This window comes from Pristiophorus japonicus, chromosome 3 (genome assembly GCF_044704955.1).
Source record: "Pristiophorus japonicus isolate sPriJap1 chromosome 3, sPriJap1.hap1, whole genome shotgun sequence".
NCBI classification, from domain to species: Eukaryota; Metazoa; Chordata; class Chondrichthyes; family Pristiophoridae; genus Pristiophorus; species Pristiophorus japonicus.
The window spans coordinates 6,937,235-6,959,815 of record NC_091979.1 but is presented as its reverse complement, the minus strand read 5'-3'; the positions used below and the strand labels follow the sequence as shown (position 1 = coordinate 6,959,815).

Here is a 22,581-nt window from a genome sequence, read left to right as displayed (position 1 = left end):
ACCTGCTTAATCATGCATGCGATTAGTTAAGTGCCGTACAGCTGAGAGCAATTGTGAATTGCAGAAATCTACTGTTCTGGTAGAACTGGAAGCATGTAGCTGTATGTATGGTGCGTACCTCTATACGTTTGTGTGTGTGTGTATGTATGGTGTGTATATCTCTGTGGTGTATGTAGGGTGCGTACCTCTGTACGTGGTGTATGTATGTGTATATCGTGTGTGTATGTATGGTGTTTATCTCTGGTGTGTGTGTGGTGTATATCTCTGTACTGGCAGTGGGTGTTATTCAAATCTGATATACAAGTCAGCACACTTGAATTTAATGATATGACTGCTGTACAGAAGAGTTTGAAAGATTGTATTTATGTAGTACCCTACCAAGTCATTTTGCATTATTTTTGGAGTGCAGTAGCTGTTGTTACAGAGGTGAATGTGCCAATCATAGGATCAAGAGGACGCCATTTAGCCCTTGCATCAATTGCCGTTTGCGGAAGAGAGTTCCAAACTTCTACCACACTTTGTGTGTAGAAGTATTTCCTAATTTCACTCCTGAAAGGTCTGGCTTTCACTTTTAGACTATGCCCCCTAGACCCAGACTCCCCAACCAGCGGAAATAGTTTTTCTCTATCTACACTATCACTTCCCCTTAATCTCTTGAAAACTCAGATCAAATCGCCCCTTAACCATCTAAATTCCAGGAAATACAATCCTAGTTTGTGTAATCTCTCCTTGTAATTTAACCCTCGGAAGTCCGGGTGGTATTCTGGTAAACCTACGCTGTTCTCGCACCAAGGCCAAGATATCCTTCCTAAGATGTGGTGTCCAGAACGGTGCTCAGTGTGGTCAAACCAGGGCTTTGTTACTGCAGCTGTTCTGTTGTGAAACGGCCACCACACGGCTTTTTAAAAAAAAACCACGCACAGGCATCTTCCACCCTTCAGAATGTAATTCAAGGCCTGGAATATCAGGTCCTTCATTAAAACACCTGTGAACTCATCCCTTTTTTTGGGCGTGGAAGCAAGTCATCCTCATTTCGAGGGACTGCCGATGATGATAGCTGTAGCGTAACTTCTACCCCCTGTATTCTCGGCCAGGTTAGTTTACCTGGCCATTTCCTTTTGGTCACCTGATTAATGCATGTGTTTGGCCTTTAACATAACCTGACTCCTGAGTGGTGAGACAGTGTGCGTGCCCCGTGATGTTTTGGAGGTTTACATTTTGTCGGTCTGCTGGTGCCTCCTCTGACCAATGACCAGCCCTTCGTGACCGTATCTCCCCAGTCACTTTCCGTACCCTGCAATAAACCTCATCGGGAGATCGCAGGGTGGTGGTAAACTAAACGCTCGACATGTCTCATCAATCAACAAAGCTTAGTGAGCACTGAACTATAAAGCTAACTTAGTAGAGTGCAGGTCCAGTCATACTGTGTACAAAAGCAAAATACGGTGTTCATTGGAAATCTGAAATAAGAACAGAAAATGCTGGAAATACTCGGCAGGTCAGGCAGCATCTGTGGAGAGAGAGAGATCGAGTTAGCGTTTCGGGTCGTGACCTTTCGCCAGGGCTGTAGTAATACCCGCCCTCCTGTATGTCCATGCCTCTGATCCAATGTACAGAAGACACCAAGTCGCTGGAGATATATCACCAACGATGTCTCTGCAAGATCCTGCAAATCTTCTGGGAGGACAGGTGCACCAACATCAGTGTCCTCGCCCAGGCCAACATCCTCAGCATTGAAGCACTGACCACACTCGATCAGCTTCGCTGGGCAGGCCACGTAGTTCGCATGCCAGACACGAGGCTCCCTAAGCAATTGTTCTATGCGGAGCTCCTTCAGAGCAAACGAGCCAAAGGTGGGCAGCGGAAACATTACAAGGACACCCTCAAAGCCTCCCTGGTAAAGTGTGACATCACCGACACCGAGGAATCCCTGGCCAAAGATCGCCCAAGGTGGAGAAAGTGCATCCGGGAGGGCGCTGAGCTCTTCGAATCTCAACACCATGAGCGTGAAGAGGTCAGGCGCAGGCAGCGGAAGGAGCGCGTGGTAAATCAGTCCCACCACCCCCTTCCTCCGACGAATGTCTGTTCCACCTGTGACAGGGTCTGTGGCTCTCATATCGGACTGTTCAGCCACCAAAGAGCTCACTTTGGGAGTGGAAGCAAGTCTTCCTCGATTCCGAGGGACTGCCTATGATGAGTGGGATAAGTAAAGAAACAAAAGATGGATCCAGAGGAGGTGTAAATGGAAATATCAATCATCAGCAACAGCTAGCATCTGAAAAAATAGGGACAGATTCTGATCTGAAATTGTTGAACTTGATGTTGAGTCCAGAAGGCTGTGAAGTGCCTAAATGAAAGATGAGGTGCTGTTCCTCAAGCTTTGAGAAACAAAGAAAAAAGACTTGAATTTCTATAGCGCCTTTCACAACCACTGGTCGTCTCAAAGCGCCTTACAGTAAATGAAGTATTTTTGGAGCATAGTCACTGTTGGAATGTGGGAAACGGGGCAACCAAATAGTACGCAGCAAGCTCTCACAAACAGCAATGTGATGATGACCAGATAATCTGTTTTTGTCATGTTGATTGAGGGATAAATATTGGCCAGGACACCTGGGATAACTCCCCTGCTCTTCTTTGAAATAGTGCGATGGGATCTTTTATATCCACCTGAGAGGGCCGATGCAGCCTCGGTTTAACGGAAAGACGGCCCCTCTGACAATGCAGCGCTCCCTCAGCACTGCACTGGGAGTGTCAGCCGAGATTTATGTGCTCAAGTCTCTGGAGTGGGACTTGAACCCACAACCTTCTGACTCAGAGGCGAGAGTGCTACCCACTGAGCCACGGCTGACACACTGACCTTCATTGGAGCACTGTAGGAGGCCGAGGACAAAGGTCTGAGTGGGAGTGGTCCAGAGGATGAAATAGGTGACCGGAAGCTTGGGGTCACGCTTACGGACTGAATGGGGATGATCTGCAAAGTCTGTGTTTGGACTCCCTGATGTAGAGAAGACGGAATATTTTCTGCATTCATACTTTATAATGCTCGTCAGCACTGTGACTTGTTCTGGCCACCGAGACATCCAAAACTTGGAACCTGTTCAAAGAAGAGACACAAGGCTGATCTTGTGTCTGAGGAATGACAAAGAGTGGGCAGTTCATCTTGGAGGCAACTGAGAGATAATCCATTAAACAGTAAACGGGATAGAAAATTACTTCAAACTAAATTACAGGGCTGGGACAAGTGAATCACAAAGGCAAATCTTACAACTGATATGAAGAAGTTTATCCTCACATGAGTGATAGGACATGTTGAGCAAACTCCGTAACTCCACATGAGAGCTGTGAAAGCCATTTTAAAAGTTCTAAATCTGTCCATTTCACTGACCGAGCTCGGGGTAGCATTGCTTATTTGCAACGATGCAACAGTGACTTAAAACATGCTTAATTGGCTGGAAAGTGCGTTGGGGAATCCTGAGGTCGTGAAAAGCTTTAAAAGCTGCAGGATAGAACAGGTCGTGTCTGATGCACAGTTGGGGTGGGGAAGAAGTGGATACAAAGAGATGGGCAGAACCAGTGGGAACTTGTTTGTCGTCTCCAGGCCAAGTCCAAGACCACCTCAACCTCTGTCATCGAGCTACAGTACACGGACGACGCCTGCATCTGCGCACATAGAGACTGACCTCCAAGTCATACTCAACGTATTTACTGAGACGTACGAAAGCATGGGCCTTCCGCTAAACATCCATAAGACAAAGGTCCTCCACCAGCCTGTCTTCGCGGTACAGCAATGACCCCCAATCATCAAGATCCACGCTGCGGCCCTGGACAACGTGGACCATTTCCCATACCTCAGGAGCGTCTTATCAACAAGAGCAGACATTGACGACGAGATTCAACACCGCCTCCAGTGTGCCAGTGCAGCCATTGGCCGCCTGAGGAAGAGAATGAAGAATCTGTTTTTGTTATGTTGATTGACATCCCCAGCATTGAAGCACTGACCACACTTGACCAGTTCTACTGTGCAGGCCACATTGTTTACATGCCAGACACGAGACTCCCAAAGCAAGCGCTCTACTCTGAACTCCTTCATGGCAAATGAGCCAAAGGTGGGTCGAGGAAATGTTACACGGACACCCTCAAAGCCTCCCTGATAAAGTGCAACATCCCCACTGACACCTGGGAGTCCCTGGCCAAAGACCGCCTTAAGTGGAGAAAGTGCATCCAAGAGGGCGTTGAACACCTCGAGTCTCATCGCCGAGAGCATGCAGAAACCAAGCGCAGGCAGCGGAAAGAGCGTGCAGCAAACCAGTCTCACCCTCCCTTGCCCTCAATGACTATCTGTCCCACCTGTGATGGGGACTGTGGCTCTTGTATTGGACTGTTCCGCCACCTAAGGAATCATTTTTAGAGTGGAAGCAAGTCTTTCTCAATTCCCAGGGACTGCCTATGATGATGGAGATTAGGAATGCAGGCTGGGCAGAGGGACGGCGTGGGGAGGTAGAGGCACGGGGTGGGGAGGCAGGCTGACAGTGCCAAAGGAGTTTCGGCAGCAGCAGAGGCACTGAGGATGCACACAGTCAGTAGGTTAGTTGGTTCAAACCACTTTCTCAGACTGGAGATGGAGGTGAAATTGGCAGGAAAAGCTCGCGGCTACTGTGTGTGATTAGCACAGCCAATCACCAGGCCAGGATCCCTCCATTCAGGCGCGCGCACAAAAAAAAAAATTGTTTGAGATGTGAGCATCGCTGGCAAAGCCGGCATTTATTGCCCATCCCTAGTTGCCCTTGAAGGTGGTGGTGAGCCGCCTTGAACCGCTGCAGTCTGTGTCGTGAAGGTACTCACACAAGTGCTGTTTGGGAGGGAGTTCCAGGATTTTGACCCAGCGACGATGCAGCAACGGCCGATATATATTTCCAAGTCAGGATGGTGTGTGACTCGGAGGGGAACATGGAGGTGGTGGTGTTCCCATGCACCTGTTGCCCTTGTCCTTCTAGGCGGTAGAGGTCGCGCGTTTGGGAGGTGCTGCCGAAGAAGCCTTGGCGAGTTGCTGCAGTGCATCTTGTAGATGGTACACACTGCAGCCACGGTGCGCCGGTGGTGGAGGGAGTGAATGTTGAAGGTGGTGGATGGGGTTCCAATCAAGCGGGCTGCTTTGTCCTGGATGATGTCGAGCTTCTTGTGGTGTTGGAGCTGCACTCATCCAGGCAAGTGGAGAGTGTTCCATCACACTCCTGACTTGTGCCTTGTAGATGGTGGAAAGGCTTTGGGGAGTCAGGAGGTGAGACACTTGCCTCCGAATGCCCAGCCTCTGACCTCTTGTTGCCACAGTATTTGTGGCTGGTCCATTTAGATTTCTGATCAATGGTGACCCCCCCCAGGATGTTGATGGTGGAGCCATTCGGCGATGGTAATGCCGTTGAATGTCATGGGGCGGTGGTTAGACTCTCGTTTTTTGGAGATGGTCATTGCCTGGCACTTGTGCTTGCCACTTATCTGCCCAAGCCTGAATGTCGTCCAGATCTTGCTGCATGCGGGCATGGACTGTTCCATTTTCTGAGGAGTTGCGAACAGCACTGAACACTGTGCAGTCATCACCAAGTCACACACCCTCCTGCCTCGGACATGCATCATCATTCCTCCTTCGTCACTTGGTTAATATCCTGAAATTCCCTATTTAGCAGCACCATCGCCACACAGACTGCAGCGGTTCAAGGGGAAGGCTCCCCGCCACCTTCTCAAGGGCACTTGGGAATGTGGAGTACATGTGACCTTACGAACATCATTTCACACCCAGAGAATAAACTTAAAAGAAAAGTTAAGTTTGTTCACCTGAAGGGAACTTGAAGGCGTTTCGACTATTTTTCTTTTGGGCGAGACTAATTTCTGCAGGAGACGTAATCCCTTTTCTGAATATTGTTACAGGTCTGATGGTGGAGTTGGCGGCTGCGTGAGAGCTTGATAAATCCTTGCCACGATGTCGCTGATGAAAATCTATGGCCAGATCCGACTCAACAGCCTCCAGACCGGCACCACGAAATGGAGAGAAGGGAGCTTCGAAGTTGTGGAGAAGGACAACAAGGCTTCTCTGGTCGTGCTCTTCGAATGTGGAGGTCCCTCTCGAACATTCCAGGTACTGGAGCACCAAAGTACTGCCAGGGTTAAGAAATGAATGAGGGAGGGGGCTTGAAGAGCAAAATTGAGATTGGTAGGTTTTTGTTGGGCCAGGGTATGTTGGGGGGTGATGGAACCAAGCTGGGTAGATGGAGTATTGTGTCCAAATTCTGGACACCGAACTTTAGCAAGAAAATGAAGGTTTTGGAGCGGCTATGAAATAGATTTAATAGAATGGTTCCAGGAATGAGGGATTACAGTTACATGGGTAACATAGAAAATAGGTGCAGGAGCAGGCCCTTCAAGCCTGCACCTCCATTCAATATGATCATGGCTGATCATGCACCTCAGTACCCCATTCCTGCTTTCTCTCCATACCCCTCGATCCCTTTAGCCGTAAGGGCCATATCTAACTCCCTTTTGAATATAGCTAACGAACTGGCCTCGACAACTTTCTGTGGTAGAGAATTCCACAGGTTCACAATTGTATGAGTGAAGAAGTTTCTCCTCATCTCGATCCTAAATAGCTTACCCCTTATCCTTGGACTGTGACCCCCTGGTTCTAGACTTCCCTAACATCGGGAACATTCTTCCCGCATTGAACCTGTCCAATCCTGTCAGAATTTTCTGTTTCTATGAGATCCTCTCATTCTTCTAAATTCCAGTGAATGCAGGGCTAGTCGATCCAGTTTTTCTTCATATGTCAGTCCAGCCATCCTGGGAATCAGTCTGGTGAACCTTCGCTACACTCTCTCTCAATAGCAAGAACGTCCTTCCTTAGATTAGGAGACCAAAACTGTACACACTATTCCAGGTGAGGCCTCACCAAGGCCCTGTACAACTGTAGTAACACCTCCCTGCTCCTATACTCAAATCCCCTCGCTATGAAGGCCAACATGCCATTTGCTGCCTTCACCGCCTGCTGTACCTGCATGCCCACTTTCAATGACTAACGAACCATGACACACACCCAGGTCTCGTTGCACCTCCCCTTTTCCTAATCTACCACCATTCAAATAATCTGCCTTCGTGTTTTTTCCACCAAAGTGGAAGACCTTACACTTAGACTGGCGAAGCTGGGGTTGTTCTCCCTGGGGTAGGGAAGGCTAAGAGGAGATTTGATCGAGGTGTTTAAAATCATAAAGTAAATCAAGGGAAGCTGTTTCCAATGGCTGAAAGGGCGATATTCACAGGGCACAGATTGGCAAAAGAACCAGAGGCGGCATGAGAATTTTTTACGCAACAAGTTGTTATGATCTGGAATGTGCTGCCTGATTGTGTTTCCACCACCCCATCAATAGTAGCCTCCAACAGGGAATTATACAAATTCAGCTCGGCTGTGGCTCATGGGCAGCACTCTCGCCTCGGAGTCAGAAGGTTGTGGGTTCAAGTCCCACTCCAGGGACTGCAGCACATAAATCCAGGCTGACACTCCCAGTACAGTGCTGAGGGAGTGCTGCACTGTCGGAGGTGCCATCTTTTGGATGAGCCATTAAACCGAGGCCCCATGTGCCCCCTCAGGTGGATGTAAAAGATCTCACGGCACTATATCGAAGAAGAGCAGGGTAATTCTCCCCGGTGTCCTGCCAATATTTATCCCTCAATCAACATAATATAAAAGCAGATTATCTGGTCGTCATTGCTGTTTGTGGGAGCTTGCTGTGCGCAAATTGGCTGCCGCGTTTCCCACATTACAACAGTGACGACACTGCAAAAGTATTTCATTGGCTGTAAAGCACTTTGAGACCTTCGGTGGCTGTGAAAGGTGATCTATAAATGCAAGTCTGGCTTAACATAGAAAATAGGCCCTTCGAGCCTGCATCGCCATTCAATGAGTTCATAGCTGAACATGCAACTTCAGTACCCCATTCCTGCTTTCTCGTCATACCCCTTGTTCCCCCGAGTAGTAAGGACTACATCTAACTCCTTTTTGAATATATTTAGTGAATTGGCCTCAACAACTTTCTGTGGTAGAGAATTCCACAGGTTCACCACTCTCTGGGTGAAGAAGTTTCTCCTCATCTCGGTCCTAAATGGCTTACCCCTTATCCTTAGACTGTGACCCCTGGTTCTGGACTTGCCCAACATTGGGAACATTCTTCCTGCATCTAACCTGTCTAAACCTGTCAGAATTTTAAACGTTTCTATGAGATCTCCTCATTCATCTGAACTCCAGTGAATACAAGCCCAGTTGATCCAGTCTTTCTTGATATGTCAGTCCCGCCATCCCGGGAATCAGTCTGGTGAACCTTCGCTGCACTCCCTCAATAGCAAGAATGTCCTTCCTCAAGTTAGGAGACCAAAACTGTACACAATACTCCAGGTGTGGCCTCACCAAGGCCCTGTACAACTGTAGTAACACCTCCCTGCCCCTGTACTCAAATCCCCTCGCTATGAAGGCCGACATGCCATTTACTTTCTTAACCGCCTGCTGTACCTGCATGCCAACCTTCAATGACTGATGTACCATGACACCCAGGTCTCTTTGCACGTCCCCTTTTCCTAATCTGTCACCATTCAGATAATAGTCTGTCTCTGTTTTTACCACCAAAGTGGATAACCTCACATTTATCCACATTATACTTCATCTGCCATGCATTTGCCAATTCTCCTAACCTATCCAAGTCACTCTGCAGCCTCCGAGCATCCTCCTCACAGCTCACACTGCAACCCAACTTAGTGTCATCCGCAAATTTGGAGATACTACATTTAATCCCCTCGTCTAAATCATTGATGTACAATGTAAACAGCTAGAGCGCCAGCACAGAACCTTGCGGTACCCCACTAGTCACTGCCTGCCATTCTGAAAAGTACCCAATTACTCCTACTCTTTGCTTCCTGTCTGCCAACCAGTTCTCAATCCATGTCAGCACATGACCCCCAATCCTATGTGCTTTAACTTTGCACATTAATCTCTTGTGTGGGACCTTGTCGAAAGCCTTCTGAAAGTCCAAATACGCCACATCAACTGGTTCTCCCCTATGTCCTCTCTACTGGAAACATCCTCAAAAAATTCCAGAAGATTTGTCAAGCATGATTTCCCTTTCACAAATCCATGCTGACTTGGACCTATCATGTCACCTCTTGCCAAATGCGCTGCTATGACATCCTTAATAATTGATTGCATCATTGTACCGATCTATAATTCCCTGTTTTCTCTCTCCCTCCTCTTTTTTAAAGTGGGGTTACATTATCTACCCTCCACTCCATAGGAACTGATCCAGAGTCAATGGAATGTTGGAAAATGACTGTCAATGCATCCGCTATTTCCAAGGCCACCTCTGGGATGCAGACCGTCAGGCCCTGGGGATTTGTCGGCCTTCAATCCCATCAATTTCCCCAACACAATTTCCCGACTAATAAGGATTTCCCTCAGTTCCTCCTCCTTACTTAGACCCTCTGACCCCTTTTATATCCGGAAGGTTGTTTGTGTCCTCCTTAGTGAATACCGAACCAAATTACTTGTTCAATTGGTCTGCCATTTCTTGGTTCCCCGTTATGACTTCCCCTGATTCTGACTGCAGGGGATCTACGTTTGTCTTTACTAACCTTTTTCTCTTTACATATCTATTGAAGCTTTTGCAGTCCGTCTTAATGTTCCCTCAAGCTTCCTCTTGTACTCTATTTTCCCTGCCCTAATCAAACCCTTTGTCCTCCTGCTGAGTTCTAAATTTCTCCCAGTCCCTGGGTTCGCTGCTATTTCTGGCCAATTTGTATGCCACTTCCTTGGCTTTAATACTATCCCTGATTTCCCTTGATAGCCACGATTGAGCCACCTTTCCTTTTTTATTTTTACGCCAGACAGGGATGTACAGTTGTTGTAGTTCATCCATGCGGTCTCTAAATGTCTGCCATTGCCCATCCACTGTCAACCCCTTAAGTATCATTCACCAATCTATCCGAGCCAATTCACGCCTCATACCTTCAAAGTTAACCTTCTTTAAGTTCTGGACCATGGTCTCTGAATTAACTGTTCCATTCTCCATCCTAATGTAGAATTCCACCATATTATGGTCACTCTTCCCCCCCCCTCCCCCCCCCCCCCCCCCAAGGGCCCTCGCACAACGAGATTGCTAATTAATCCTCATTACACAACATCCAGTCTAAGATGGCCTCCCCCCTCGTTGGTTCCTCGACATACCATCCTAGAAAACCATCCCTTATGCACTCCAGGAAATCCTCCTCCACCGTATTGCTTCCAGTTTGGTTAGCCCAATCTATATGCATATTAAAGTCACCCATGATAACTGCTGCACCTTTATTGCATGCACTCCTAATTTCCTGTTTGATGCCCTCCCCAACATCACTACTACTGTTTGGAGGTCTGTACACAACTCCCACTAACGTTTTTTGCCCTTTGGTGTTTTGCAGCTCTACCCATTTTGATTCCACATCATCCAAGCTAATGTACTTTCTAACTATTGCATTAATCTCCTCTTTAACCAGCAATGCTACGCCACATTTTCCTTTTATTCTATCCTTCCTGAATGTTGAATACCTTTGGATGTTGAGTTCCCAGCCCTGATCATCCTGGAGCCACGTCTCTGTAATCCCAATCACATCATATCTGTTAACATCTATTTGCACAGTTAATTCATCCACCTTATTGCGGATACTCCTTGCATTAAGACACAAAGCCTTCAGGCTTGTTTTTTTAACACCTTGTCCTTTTAGACTTATGATGTAATATGGTCCTTTTTGTTTCTTACCTTTGTTTACTCGGCCTTCCACTATTGCTGAGGGTGCATTCACTCTGGAGCATCCACGATGCTGGAAGGTAGTGCAGGGGTCCCCTGTCGTCATCCCCCTGCAAAACAGATACACTGCTTTGGGTACTGTTGAGGGGGAGGACTCATCAGGGGAGGGCAGCAGCAGCCAAGTTCATGGCACCGTGGCTGGCTCTGTTGCACAGGAGGGCAGGAAAAAGAGTTGAAGAGCGATAGTGATAGGGGATTCAATTGTAAGGGGAATAGATAGACGTTTCTGCGGCCGCAACCGAGACTCCAGGATGGTATGTTGCCTCCCTGGTGCAAGGGTCAAGGATGTCTCGGAGTGGGTGCAGGACATTCTAAAAAGGGAGGGTGAACAGCCAGTTGTCGTGGTGCACATTGGTACCAACGATATAGGTTTAAAAAAAAAAGGGATGAGGTCCGACGAGACGAATTTAAGGAGCTAGGAGCTAAATTAAAAAGTAGCACCTCAAAAGTAGTAATCACGGGATTGCTACCAGTGCCATGTGCTAGTCAGAGTAGGAATCGCAGGATAGCTCAGATGAATACGTGGCTTGAGCAGTGGTGCGGCAGGGAGGGATTCAAATTCCTGGGGCATTGGAACTGGTTCTGGGGGAGGTGGGACCAGTACAAACCGGACGGTCTGCACCTGGGCAGGACCGGAACCATTGTCCTAGGGGGAGTGTTTCCTCATGCTGTTGGGGAGGAGTTAAACTAATATGGCAGGGGAATGGAAACCAATGCAAGGAGACAGAGGGAAACAAAAAGGAGACAAAAGCAAAAGACAGAAAGGAGATGAGGAAAAGTGGAGGGCAGAGGAACCCAAGGCAAAAAACAAAAAGGGCCATTGAATGTAAAGGGGCTGCAGGAGGGGTCAAAACTAAAAATCATGGTTTAAAAACTAGTATTAAAACACTCTACCTAAACGCACGCAGCATACGAAATAAAGTAAATGAGTTGACGGCACAAATCATTACAAATGGGTATGATTTGGTGGCCATTACAGAAACGTGGTTGCAGGGTGGCCAAGACTGGGAATTAAACATAGAGGTATCTGATGATTCGGAAAAATAGACAAAAAAGGAAAGGAGGTGGGGTAGCTCTGTTAAAGGATGATATCAGGGCAGTTGTGAGAGACGATATTGGCTCTAATTAACAAAATGTTGAATCATTGTGGGTGGAAATTAAGAGATAGTAAGGGAAAAAGTCACTGGTGGACGTAGTTTATAGGCCCCCAAATAATAACTTCACGGTGGGGTGGGCAATAATCAAGGGAATAATGGAGGCTTGTGGAAAAGGAATGGCAGTAATCATGGGGGATTTTAACCTACATATCGATTGATCAAATCGCACGGGGTAGCCTGGAGGAGGAATTCATAGAATGCATACGGGATTGTTTCTTAGAACAGTATGTTACAGAACCTACAAGGGAGCAAGCTATCTTAGATCTGGTCCTGTGTAATGAGACAGGAATAATAAACGATCTCCGAGTAAAAGATCCCCTCGGAATGAGTGATCGCAGTATGGTTGAATTTGTAATACAGATTGAGGGTGAGGAAGTAGTGTCTCAAACGAGCGTACTGTGCTTAAACAAAGGGGACTACAGAGGGATGAGGGCAGAGTTGGCTAAAGTAGACTGGAAACACAGACTAAACGGTGGCATAATTGAGGAACAGTGGAGGACTTTTAAGGAGCTCTTTCATAGTGCTCAACAAAAATATATTCTAGTGAAAAAGAAGGGTGGTAAGAGAAGGGATAACCAGCCGTGGATAACCAAGGAAATAAAGGAGAGTATCAAATTAAAAACCAATGCGTATAAGGTGGCCAAGGTTAGTGGGAAAATAAAAGATTGGGAAAATTTTAAACGACAGCAAAGAATGACTAAGAATGCAATAAAGAAAGGAAAGATAGGTTACGAAGATAAACTTGCGCAAAACATAAAAACAGATGGTAAAAGCTTTTACCGATATATAAAACGGAAAAGAGTGACTAAAGTAAATGTTGGTCCCTTAGAAGATGAGAAGGGGGATTTAATAATGGGAAATGTGGAAATGGCTGAGACCTTAAACAATTGTTTTGCTTCGGTCTTCACAGTGGAAGACACAGAAACCATGCCAAAAATTGCTGGTCACAGGAATGTGGGAAGGGAGGACCTTGAGACAATCACTATCACTAGGGAGGTAGTGCTGGACAGGCTAATGGGACTCAAGGTAGACAAGTCCCCTGGTCCTGATGAAATGCATCCCAGCGTATTAAAAGAGATGGCGGAAGTTATATCAGATGCATTCGTTATAATCTACCAAAATTCTCTGGACTCTGGGGAGGTACCAGCGGATTGGAAAGCAGCTAATGTAACGCCTCTTTTTTTAAAAAAAAAGGTGGGTGGGGGCAGACAAAAGGCAGGTAACTATAGGCCGGTTAGTTTAACATCTGTAGTGGGGAAAATGCTTGAACCTATCATTAAGGAAGAAATAGTGGGACATCTAGATAGGAATAGTGCAATCAAGCAGACGCAGCATAGATTCATGAAGGGGAAATCATGTTTCACTAATTTACTGGAATTCTTTGAGGATATAACGAGCATGGTGGATAGAGGTGTACCGAAGGATGTGGTGTATTTAGATTTCCAAAAGGCATTCGATAAGGTGCCACACAAAAGGTTACTGCAGAAGATAAAGGTACGCGGAGTCAGTGGAAATGTATTGGCATGGATAGAGAATTGGCTGGCTAACAGAAAGCAGAGAGTCGGGATAAATGGGTCTTTTTCGGATTGGAAATCAGTGGTTCGTGGTGTGCCACAGGGATCGGTGCTGGGACCACAACTGTTTACAATATACATAGATGACCTGGAAGAGGGGACAGAGTGTAGTGTAACAAAATTTGCAGGTGACACAAAGATTAGTGGGAAAGCGCGTTGTGTAGAGGACAGAGAGGCTGCAAAGAGATTTAGATAAGCGAATGGGCTAAGGTTTGGCAGATGGAATATAATGTCGGAGAGTGTGAAGTCATCCACCTTGGGGGGGGGGGGGGGGGACGACAGTAAAAGGGAATATTATTTGAATGGGGAGGAATTACAACATGCTGCGGTGCAGAGGGACCTGGAGGTCCTTCTGCATGAATCCCAAAAAGTTAGTTTGCAGGTGCAGCAGGTAATCAGGAAGGCGAATGGAATGTTGGCCTTCATTGCGAGAGGGATGGAGTACAAAAGCAGGGAGGTCCTTCTGCAACTGTACAGGGTATTGGTGAGGCCGCACCTGGAGTACTGCGTGCAGTTTTGGTCACCTTACTTAAGGAAGGATATACTAGCTTTGGAGGGGGTACAGAAACGATTCACTAGGCTGATTCCAGAAATGAGGGGGTTACCTTATGATGATAGATTGAGTAGACTGGGTCTTTACTCGTTGGAGTTCAGAAGGATGAGGGGTGATCTTATAGAAACATTTAAAATAATGAAAGGGATAGACAAGATAGAGGCAGAGAGGTTGTTTCCACTGGTCGGGGAGACTAGAACTAGGGGGCACAGCCTCAAAATACGGGAGAGCCAATTTAAAACCGAGATGAGAAGGAATTTCTTCTCCCAGAGGGTTGTGAATCTGTGGAATTCTCTGCCCAAGGAAGCAGTTGAGGCTAGCTCATTGAATGTATTCAAGTCACAGATAGATTTTTAACCAATAAGGGAATTAAGGGTTACGGGGAGCGGGCGGGTAAGTGGAGCTGAGTCCACGGCCAGATCAGCCACGATCTTGTTGAATGGCGGAGCAGGCTCGAGGGGCTAGATGGCCGACTCCTGTTCCTAATTCTTATGTTCTTTTGCTTTTTACCTTTCTACCATCTGTTTCTGACTCCATATTACTTCGCCCTGTCTCGCTGCATAGGTTCCCATCCCCCTACCATATTAGTTTAAACACTCCCGAACTGCTTTAGCAAATGTTACCCCTCGAACATCAGTTCCAGTCCTGCCCAAGTGCAGACCGTCCCTTTTGTACAGGTCCCATTTCCTCCAGAACTGGTTCCAATGTCCCAGGAATTTGAATCCCTCCCTTTTGCACCACTGCTCAAGCCACGTATTTATCCTAACTATCCTGCTCCCTCTACTCTGATTAGCACTGGCACTGGTAGCAATCCAGAGATTACTACCTGTGCGGTCCCACTTTTTAATTTAACTCCTAGCTCCCTAAATTCAGCTTGTAGGACTTCTTCCCGCTTCTTACCTATATCGTTGGTACCTACATGTACCACGACAACTGGCTGTTCACCCTCCCTCTCCAGAATGCTCTGCAGCCGCTCCGAGACATCCTTGACCGTAGCACCAGGGAGGCAACATACCATCCTGGAGTCTCGGTTGCAGCCGCAGAAACTCCTATCTATTCCCCTTACAATAGAGTCACCTATCACTAGCTCTCCCACTCTTTTTCCTGTCCTTCTGTGCAGCAGAGCCACCCATAGTGCCATGAATCTGGCTGCTGGTGCCTTCCCCTGGTAAGTCATCTCCCCCAACAGTATCCAAACAGTATATCTGTTTTGGAGGGAGATGACCGCAGAGGACTCTTGCACTCTCTTCCTGCTCTTGCCTTGTCTCTTGGTCACCCATTCACTATCTGTCCTAACCCTTATCTGCGGTGTGACCAACTCACTCAATGTGCTATCCACAACATTCTCAGCATCGCGCATGCTCCAGAGTCCATCCGCAGCTCCAGTGCCGTCATGCGGTCTGTCAGGAACTGCAGCTGGACACACTTCCTGCACACATAGTAGTCAGGGACACTGGAAGCGTCCCTGATTTCCCACATAGCACAGGAGGAGCATGACACTGGTCCGAGCTCACCTGCCATGACTTAACCCTTAAATTAATTTACTGAGTAAAATTTACTTAAACACCAAACAGTTACTTAGTAGTTCGCTGCCAATTATACCAGTCTAAAAGAGAGTTATACTTACCAGTCGAACAGCCAACCACTTACCAGCTTGGCTGTGATGTCACCTCTCGATTTCGCACCCCTCTGTCTTTGTCTGCTTAAGTACTTGAAGGAGAAAAAAATTGCAGGGTTGGACTTGCAGGAAGTGGGACTTAATGGGATTGCTCTTTGAAAGTGCAGGCGCAGACTCGATGGGCCAAATGGCCTCCTGTGCTTGTAATATTCTATCATGTTTAAGATACAGATCAGCCATGATCTAGTTGAATGGCAGAACAAGCTTTGAGGGGCTGAATGGCCTCCTTTTCCTATGTACAAATCCGCCATATCACTGTTGCTAACAGGTAGAGATTTAAAAATCACTTTGCTAGCTGCCCCAGTATCTTGAACTGAGCCACACGGGCCAGCACAAGATCCTGCAAATCCCCTGGGAGGACAGACGCACCAAACGTCAGTGTTCTCGAACAGGCCAACATCGAAGCACTGACCACACTCGACCAGCTCCACTGGGCGAGCCACATTGTCCGCATGTCCGACACGAGACTCCCAAATCAAACGCTCTACTCTGAACTCCTACACTGCAAGCGAACCCCAGGTGGGCAGAGGAAATGTTACAAGAACACCCTGAAAGCCTCCCTGATAAAGTGCAACATCCCCACCGACACCCGAGAGTCCCTGGCCAGATCAGCCATGATCGTATTAAATGGCGGAGCAGGCTCGAAGGGCCGTATGGCCTATTCCTGCTCCTATTTCTGATGTTCTTAGACCCGCGACCCATCATTTCCTCCCCCCCACTCTCTTCCTAACCCCCTCCCAACACACACACACACACACACACACACACACACTCTCTCTCTCTCTCTCTCTCTCTCTCTCTCTCTCTCTCTCTCTCTCTCTCTCTCTCTCTCTCTCTCTCTCTCTCTCTTCCTCCTCCCCCCCCCCCACTCTTCTCTTTTGCCCCCCCTCTCTTGTCTCTCTCTCTCTTATATAGTTTTGTCCTCCTGTGATATCTCCATATGTTCTCTTTCAGCAGGGGTCTGTAGAGTGGGTACCTTTGGCTGATTTTCCTTGTTTTTATGATGACCGTGAAACTACCAGATTGTCGTTAAATACCCATCTGGTTCCTTTAGGGAAGGAAATCTGCTGCCCTTACCCGGTCTGACCGATATGTTACTCCAGACCCACAGCAATGTGGTTGACTCTTAACTGCCCTCTGAAATGGCCCCACTCAGTTGTAACAAACCACTACGACAAAGTCAGCAGTGTGCGAGCTCCTTCGCCACATGGACTGCAACAGCTAAAGAAAGGTGGCTGAACACCATCTCCGCAAGGGCAATTAGGGATGCGCAATAAATGCTGGACTTGCCAGCAACACCCACATCCCATGAACTAATGAATAAAGAAAAATATTTTGGGGGCAGGAACCGTGATTTGAATTCTCTCCGGGTGATCCTGGAACCGCTGTGTTTTCCAACGTACAAGATTATGAGGGGGCTTGACAAGGTGGTTGCAGAGAGGATATTTCCACTGATTGGGGAGATTAGAACTAGGGGCATAATCTTAGTTTTAAATGGACGGCCCTTTATTCTGAGGTGAGGAGGAATTTCTTCTCTGAGGGTTGCAAATCTGTGGAACTCTCTGCCCCAGAGAGCTGTGGAAGCAGGGACATTGAATAAATTTAAGACCGAGATAGACAGTTTCTTAACGGATAAGAGAATAAGGAGTTATGAGGAGTGGGCAGGGAAGTGGACCTGAGTCCATGATCGGATCGGCCATGATCTGATTAAATAGTGGAGCAGGCTCGAGGGGCCGTATGGCCTACTCCTGCTCCTACTTCTTATAGAAAATAGCTGCAGGAGTAGGCCATTCGGCCCTTCGAGCCTGCACCACCATTCAATAAGATCATGGCTGATCATGCAACTTCAGTACCACTTTCCTGCTTTCTCTCCATACCCCTTGATCCCTTTAGCCGTAAGGGCCACATCTAACTCCCTTTTGAATATATCTAACAAACTCACATCAACAACTTTCTGTGGTAGAGAATTCCACAGGTTCACAACTATGTTCAACTATACAGTCTACCCTCCTTCAAAGTCACTAATTCAAATGATCTGCCAATTTAAAAAAAATATATATAGTAAAGGCTGTAAATTCCCACTTGGCTGTGTTATTAATATTGTTGATTTTAATTTATTGTATCATTCAAATTTTTAGGTTAAAATAATCTCTGAAATCAGCGTGTGCTGGAGGTTCCAGTGGATTGCTGAGGCCTTTTGACTAAGCCTTGTCTGCTAGTTTTTGCTTCATCGCTCACGATCGTGTCTGTGTGAATAGGATTGTGCAGCACAGACTGGACGCCTGTCTCTGATGCTCAGCTCTCTTTTCCTTTTCCTCCCTTTCCCTGTGGGTAGCTGAGCCACAACGTGAAGGTGGTGAAGATCAGCCCCTCGGTGAAGCAGCACAGCCGACTGCTGCTGACGCTGAAGGACAAGAGCAGCCTGATTATCGACAGGGCCCCGAACGCCGGCGCACTGCTGCTGAAGGAATACCTGGAGAACCTGGGCGAAGGGGGTGAGTGCTGCCTTCAAAATGGGGCGTGCGCCAGCTGGGGCCCCTGGGGACTCCCGTCGGCCAGCAAACGCCGGAGCCCGCTTTCTCTGTTGGAGATACTGGGGGAAATGAGTCAGATCAGCTTAAACTTCTCGAGACCAAACATTGAAGTACTTGGGGCAATGGTCCCGTTAATTTTTTGGGGGGGGGGCGGGTACGCTGCCCCTTTAACAGTAGTCCAAGGAGGCCACTGTGCTATTTATAGTGCCCCCCGCAGAAGCATGGCTGAGATTACATTACATCGGATATACGGCACAGAAACAGGCCATTTGGCCCAATCAGTCCATGCTGGCGTTTATGCTCCACTCGAGCCTCCTCCCGTCTTTCCTCATCTAAATCTATCAGCATTACCCTCTCTTCCCTTCTCCCTCGTATGTTTATCCAGCCTCTTAAATACCTCGATACTATTCGCTTCACCACTCCTGGGTAAAGAAGTTTATTCTGAATTCCCTAATGGATTTCTTGGTGACTATCTTATATTAGAAACATAGAAAATAGGTGCAGGAGTAGGCCATTCGGACCTTCGAGCCTGCACCACCATTCAGTATGATCATGGCTGATCATACAACTTCAGTACCCCATTCCCGCCTTCTCTCCATATCCCCTGATCCCCTTAGCCGTAAGGGCCACATCTAACTCCCTCTTGAATATATTGATGGACTCTAGTTACACTCTGCCCCACAAGTGGGAACATTTTCTCTGTACCCACTGTATCAATGCAAACCTAGATTCCACTGGTGAGCAGCTGTGAAGGTTCGTGGATTGCTGAGGCCTTTTCACTGAGCCTTGACTTGAGGTTTGGCATCTTCGATCATGGTGGTGTCTGTCTTCGTAAAATCGCATGGTACAGGAGGAGGCCGTTCGGCCCATCGAGCCTGTGCCGGCTCTTTGAAAGAGCGATCCAATTAGTCCCACTCCCTGCTCTTTCCCCACAGCCCTGCAATTTCTTTTCTTTTCAAGTATATATCCAATTCCCTTTTGAAAGTTATTATTGAATCCCTTTCAGGCAGTGCGTTCCACATCACCACTCACGGCATTAAAACAGTTCTCATCTCCCCCTCTTTTTTTTGGAAATAACATTAAATTGGTCATAAAAACAGAAAAGGCTAGAAATCTCAGCAGGTCAGGCAGCATCTGTGAATAGAGAGCGAGCTCTGTGAGCCTTTGTCAGAACTGTGCCCTCTGGTTGCTGACCCTTCTACCATTGGAAACAGTTTCTCCTTATTTACTCTGTCAGTGTTAGCCATGGCTCAGTGGGTAAAACCCTCGACTCTTGAGTCAGAAGGTTGTGGGTTCAAGTCTCACTCCAGGAACTTGAGCACAAAAATCTAGGCTGACATTCCCAGTGCAGTGCTGAGCGAGTGCTGCTCTATCGGAAGTGGCGTCTTTCAGATGAGATGTTAAAAACGAGACACCGTCTGCCCCCTCAGGTGGACATAAAAGATTCCATGGCACTATTTCGAAGAAGGGCAGGGGAGTTATAAGAACATAAGAAATAGAAGCAGGAGTAGGCCATACAGCCCCTCGATCCTGCTCCGTCATTTAATACGATCATGGCTGACCCGATCATGGACTCGGGTCCACTTCCCCACCCGCTCCCCATAAACCGTTATCCCCTTATCGTTTAAGAAACTGTCTATTTCTGTCTTAAATTTATTCAATGTCCCAGCTTCCACAGCTCTCTGAGGCAGCGAATTCCACAGATTTACAACCCTCTGAGAGAAGAAATTTCTCCTCATCTCAGTTTTAAATGGGCGGCCCCTTATTCTAAGGTTATGCCCCGTAGTTCTAGTCTCCCCCATCAGTGGGAACATCCTCTCTGCATCCACCTTGTCAAGCCCCCTCATAATCTTATACATTTCGATAAGATCACCTCTCATTCTTCTGAACTCCAAATAGTAGAGGCCCAACCTATTTAACCTTTCCTCATAAGTCAACCCCCTCATCTCCGCAATCAACTGAGTGTCCTGGCCAATATTTATCCCTCAATCCAACATAATAAAAACAGATATTGGTGGGGGGGGGGAGGGACTTCGGTTGGAGGTTTCCTGCGTATGAACGTCTCCGATCCAAAAACAATCTACGAAAGTATCTGGTGGTCCCGGAGGAATGTAGAATTCCGGTCGGAGGCCTTGAGTCACTGCGCAGCGCATGGGGATATATCTTTCACGGACGTAGTGCTGGACCACCAATCATTATGCAGTATTCTCATAAAAATGGGAGCTCTGTACGGGCTCCCATTACTATCGCTGAGAAAACCACCGAAACACAGAATAATAAATTAACACCTCGCATATTTAAAATTAAATGTAATTTTTTTTAATGTGGTTTTATAGGGTTAAAAATAAACTTAAAAATTAAATTTAAACACTCATTTTTATATTATGTTTTAAAACTCCTGCCCTGGTAAAAGTAAGCTATGCGCCTGCTTATATCAGGCGTAAAAGTTTGAAGGACATTCGCTGGGCATGAGTTTTCCCGGGGATGCGGAGAATCTATACGTTGAAATCTTGACCGATCGCAAAAGCCAGTTCTTGGCGCGTGCACATCGTGCCCCGAGGCCTGGCTTGTGCGAGGCCTGGCCAGGTCCCTGCGCATTTTGTACGCACCCAGGGAGGCCGCAATTTTCAGCCCATTATCTGGTCATTATCACACTGCCGTGTGTGGGAGCTTGCTGCGCGCAAATTGGCTGCCGCGTTTCCCACATTACAATAGTGGCAACGCTCCAAAAATCCTTCATTGGCTGTAAAGCGCTTTGAGAAGTCCGGTGGTCGAGAAAGGTGCTGTATAAATCCAAGTCTTTCTATCAAAACCCTTCATGGTTTTGAACAGCTCTATCAAATCTCCCCTTAACATTCTCTGGCTGAGGGAGAACAGTGCCAGCTTCCTTTAGTGTCTCCACTTATCTGAAGTGTCTCACATGTAAAGACAGATCTTGCAGGATGGATGTCTTTTCAAGATGCCTTGTTACTTCCTCCCCCCGGAGTGTTTCTCATTACAAACCCAGGGATCGTCCGATCCCTCCTCTGGTATCTAACCTTGTTCCGATACTGTTTGGATCAAAGTTGGCTGTAATTTTTTGTGGGTGGCCCCTTTTAACTATGCGCTTCATTCAAAAGTCCGCGCATGAGGTCTTTTTATTCCATTTAAAAGCCAGCTCGTCTGCTGCGGGCCTCTGGAGCGCTGCACAGCTTAAAACAGAACATTGGTTTGGGGTCACTCCAGTCCGCTGCTGCGGTGATGTTTGGGTTCTGTCTCACGTCTACTATTCCATTTCAGGGATGAAACCACATCAAGGATCCAGCAACTTTGGAGGAATAATGGGAAAGCGGGTTACGTCGAAGGAATCTCACCGGCAGCTGTCTAATATAGAGAACCAGGTGGGTCACCTTCGACCAGCTTGTAATTTCTGCGGTCTGGAGGAGTTCATGTTCCATGTATATGTTGAATGTGTGAGGTTGGAGCCCCTCTTCCATTATTTGAAGGGGCTGCACTTCAGTCCCACGCTCCTGATCTTTGGGCACTCTGTGCGGAGGGGAGCGGGCAGGTCGGAAGGCCTCCTCGCAGGACTGCTCCTGGGCCTGGCCAAGGTGGCCATCAACCGGTCCAGGCAGCGGGTGGTCGAGGGAATCGTTCAGCCCGACTGCCTGTCTCTCTTCCACGGTTACATCCGAGCCAGCGTGTCCCTGGAGATGGAGCACGCGGTGTCCACAAGTACGCTCACGGCTTTCCGCGAGAGGTGGGCGACGGAGGGACTGGAGTGCATCATCACCCCCAGCAACCAAATTCTAATTTGATTTTAAATGTCTAAAGTTTAATTTGTTTATTGTGCCGGTTTTAGTGCCCCCTCCCTTTAGCCAGGGGGCACTTGTATAATTTGTGTTTTTACTGACCTAAAAAAAAACAACAAAAAGGGGGACACTTGAAAAGTTTTTCGAGTGTGCCCCCCCCCCCCCCCCCTTAATCAGGGGGCACTTGATTTCGTTTACAACAAAAATAGTTGTAGTGTGAAAGAATCGGCGCGGCGTTCCGATATTCTTCCAGTCTCTGCAGAATGGATGCTCGATCCAGGTGGGAGGGAGGGAGGGAGGGGAGTGCTTTGTTGAGATTCCGTTCCCTACCTTATTCGAAAACCGATGAATTTTGTAACCTGTTAATTTACCAGAAAATTCCTGAAATGCACGGCAGGTCATTCAGTATCAGAGAGACTTGTGCCT

At 47.4% G+C, this 22,581-nt stretch overlaps 1 protein-coding gene across 2 annotated transcripts in view; it reads left to right on the top strand.

The window, feature by feature from the left end:
* The window catches only part of usp37 (ubiquitin specific peptidase 37), a 90,080-nt gene that overhangs the window by 6,216 nt on the left and 61,283 nt on the right, over positions 1–22,581 (top strand). For both annotated transcript variants that reach the window (XM_070875155.1, XM_070875154.1), the window contains exons 2-4: positions 5,923–6,130; positions 18,166–18,325; positions 21,644–21,744. In XM_070875155.1, the coding sequence (XP_070731256.1) occupies positions 5,975–6,130; positions 18,166–18,325; positions 21,644–21,744 (417 nt within the window). In that variant the 5' untranslated portion in view covers positions 5,923–5,974. The remainder of the gene's footprint in view (positions 1–5,922; positions 6,131–18,165; positions 18,326–21,643; positions 21,745–22,581) is intronic.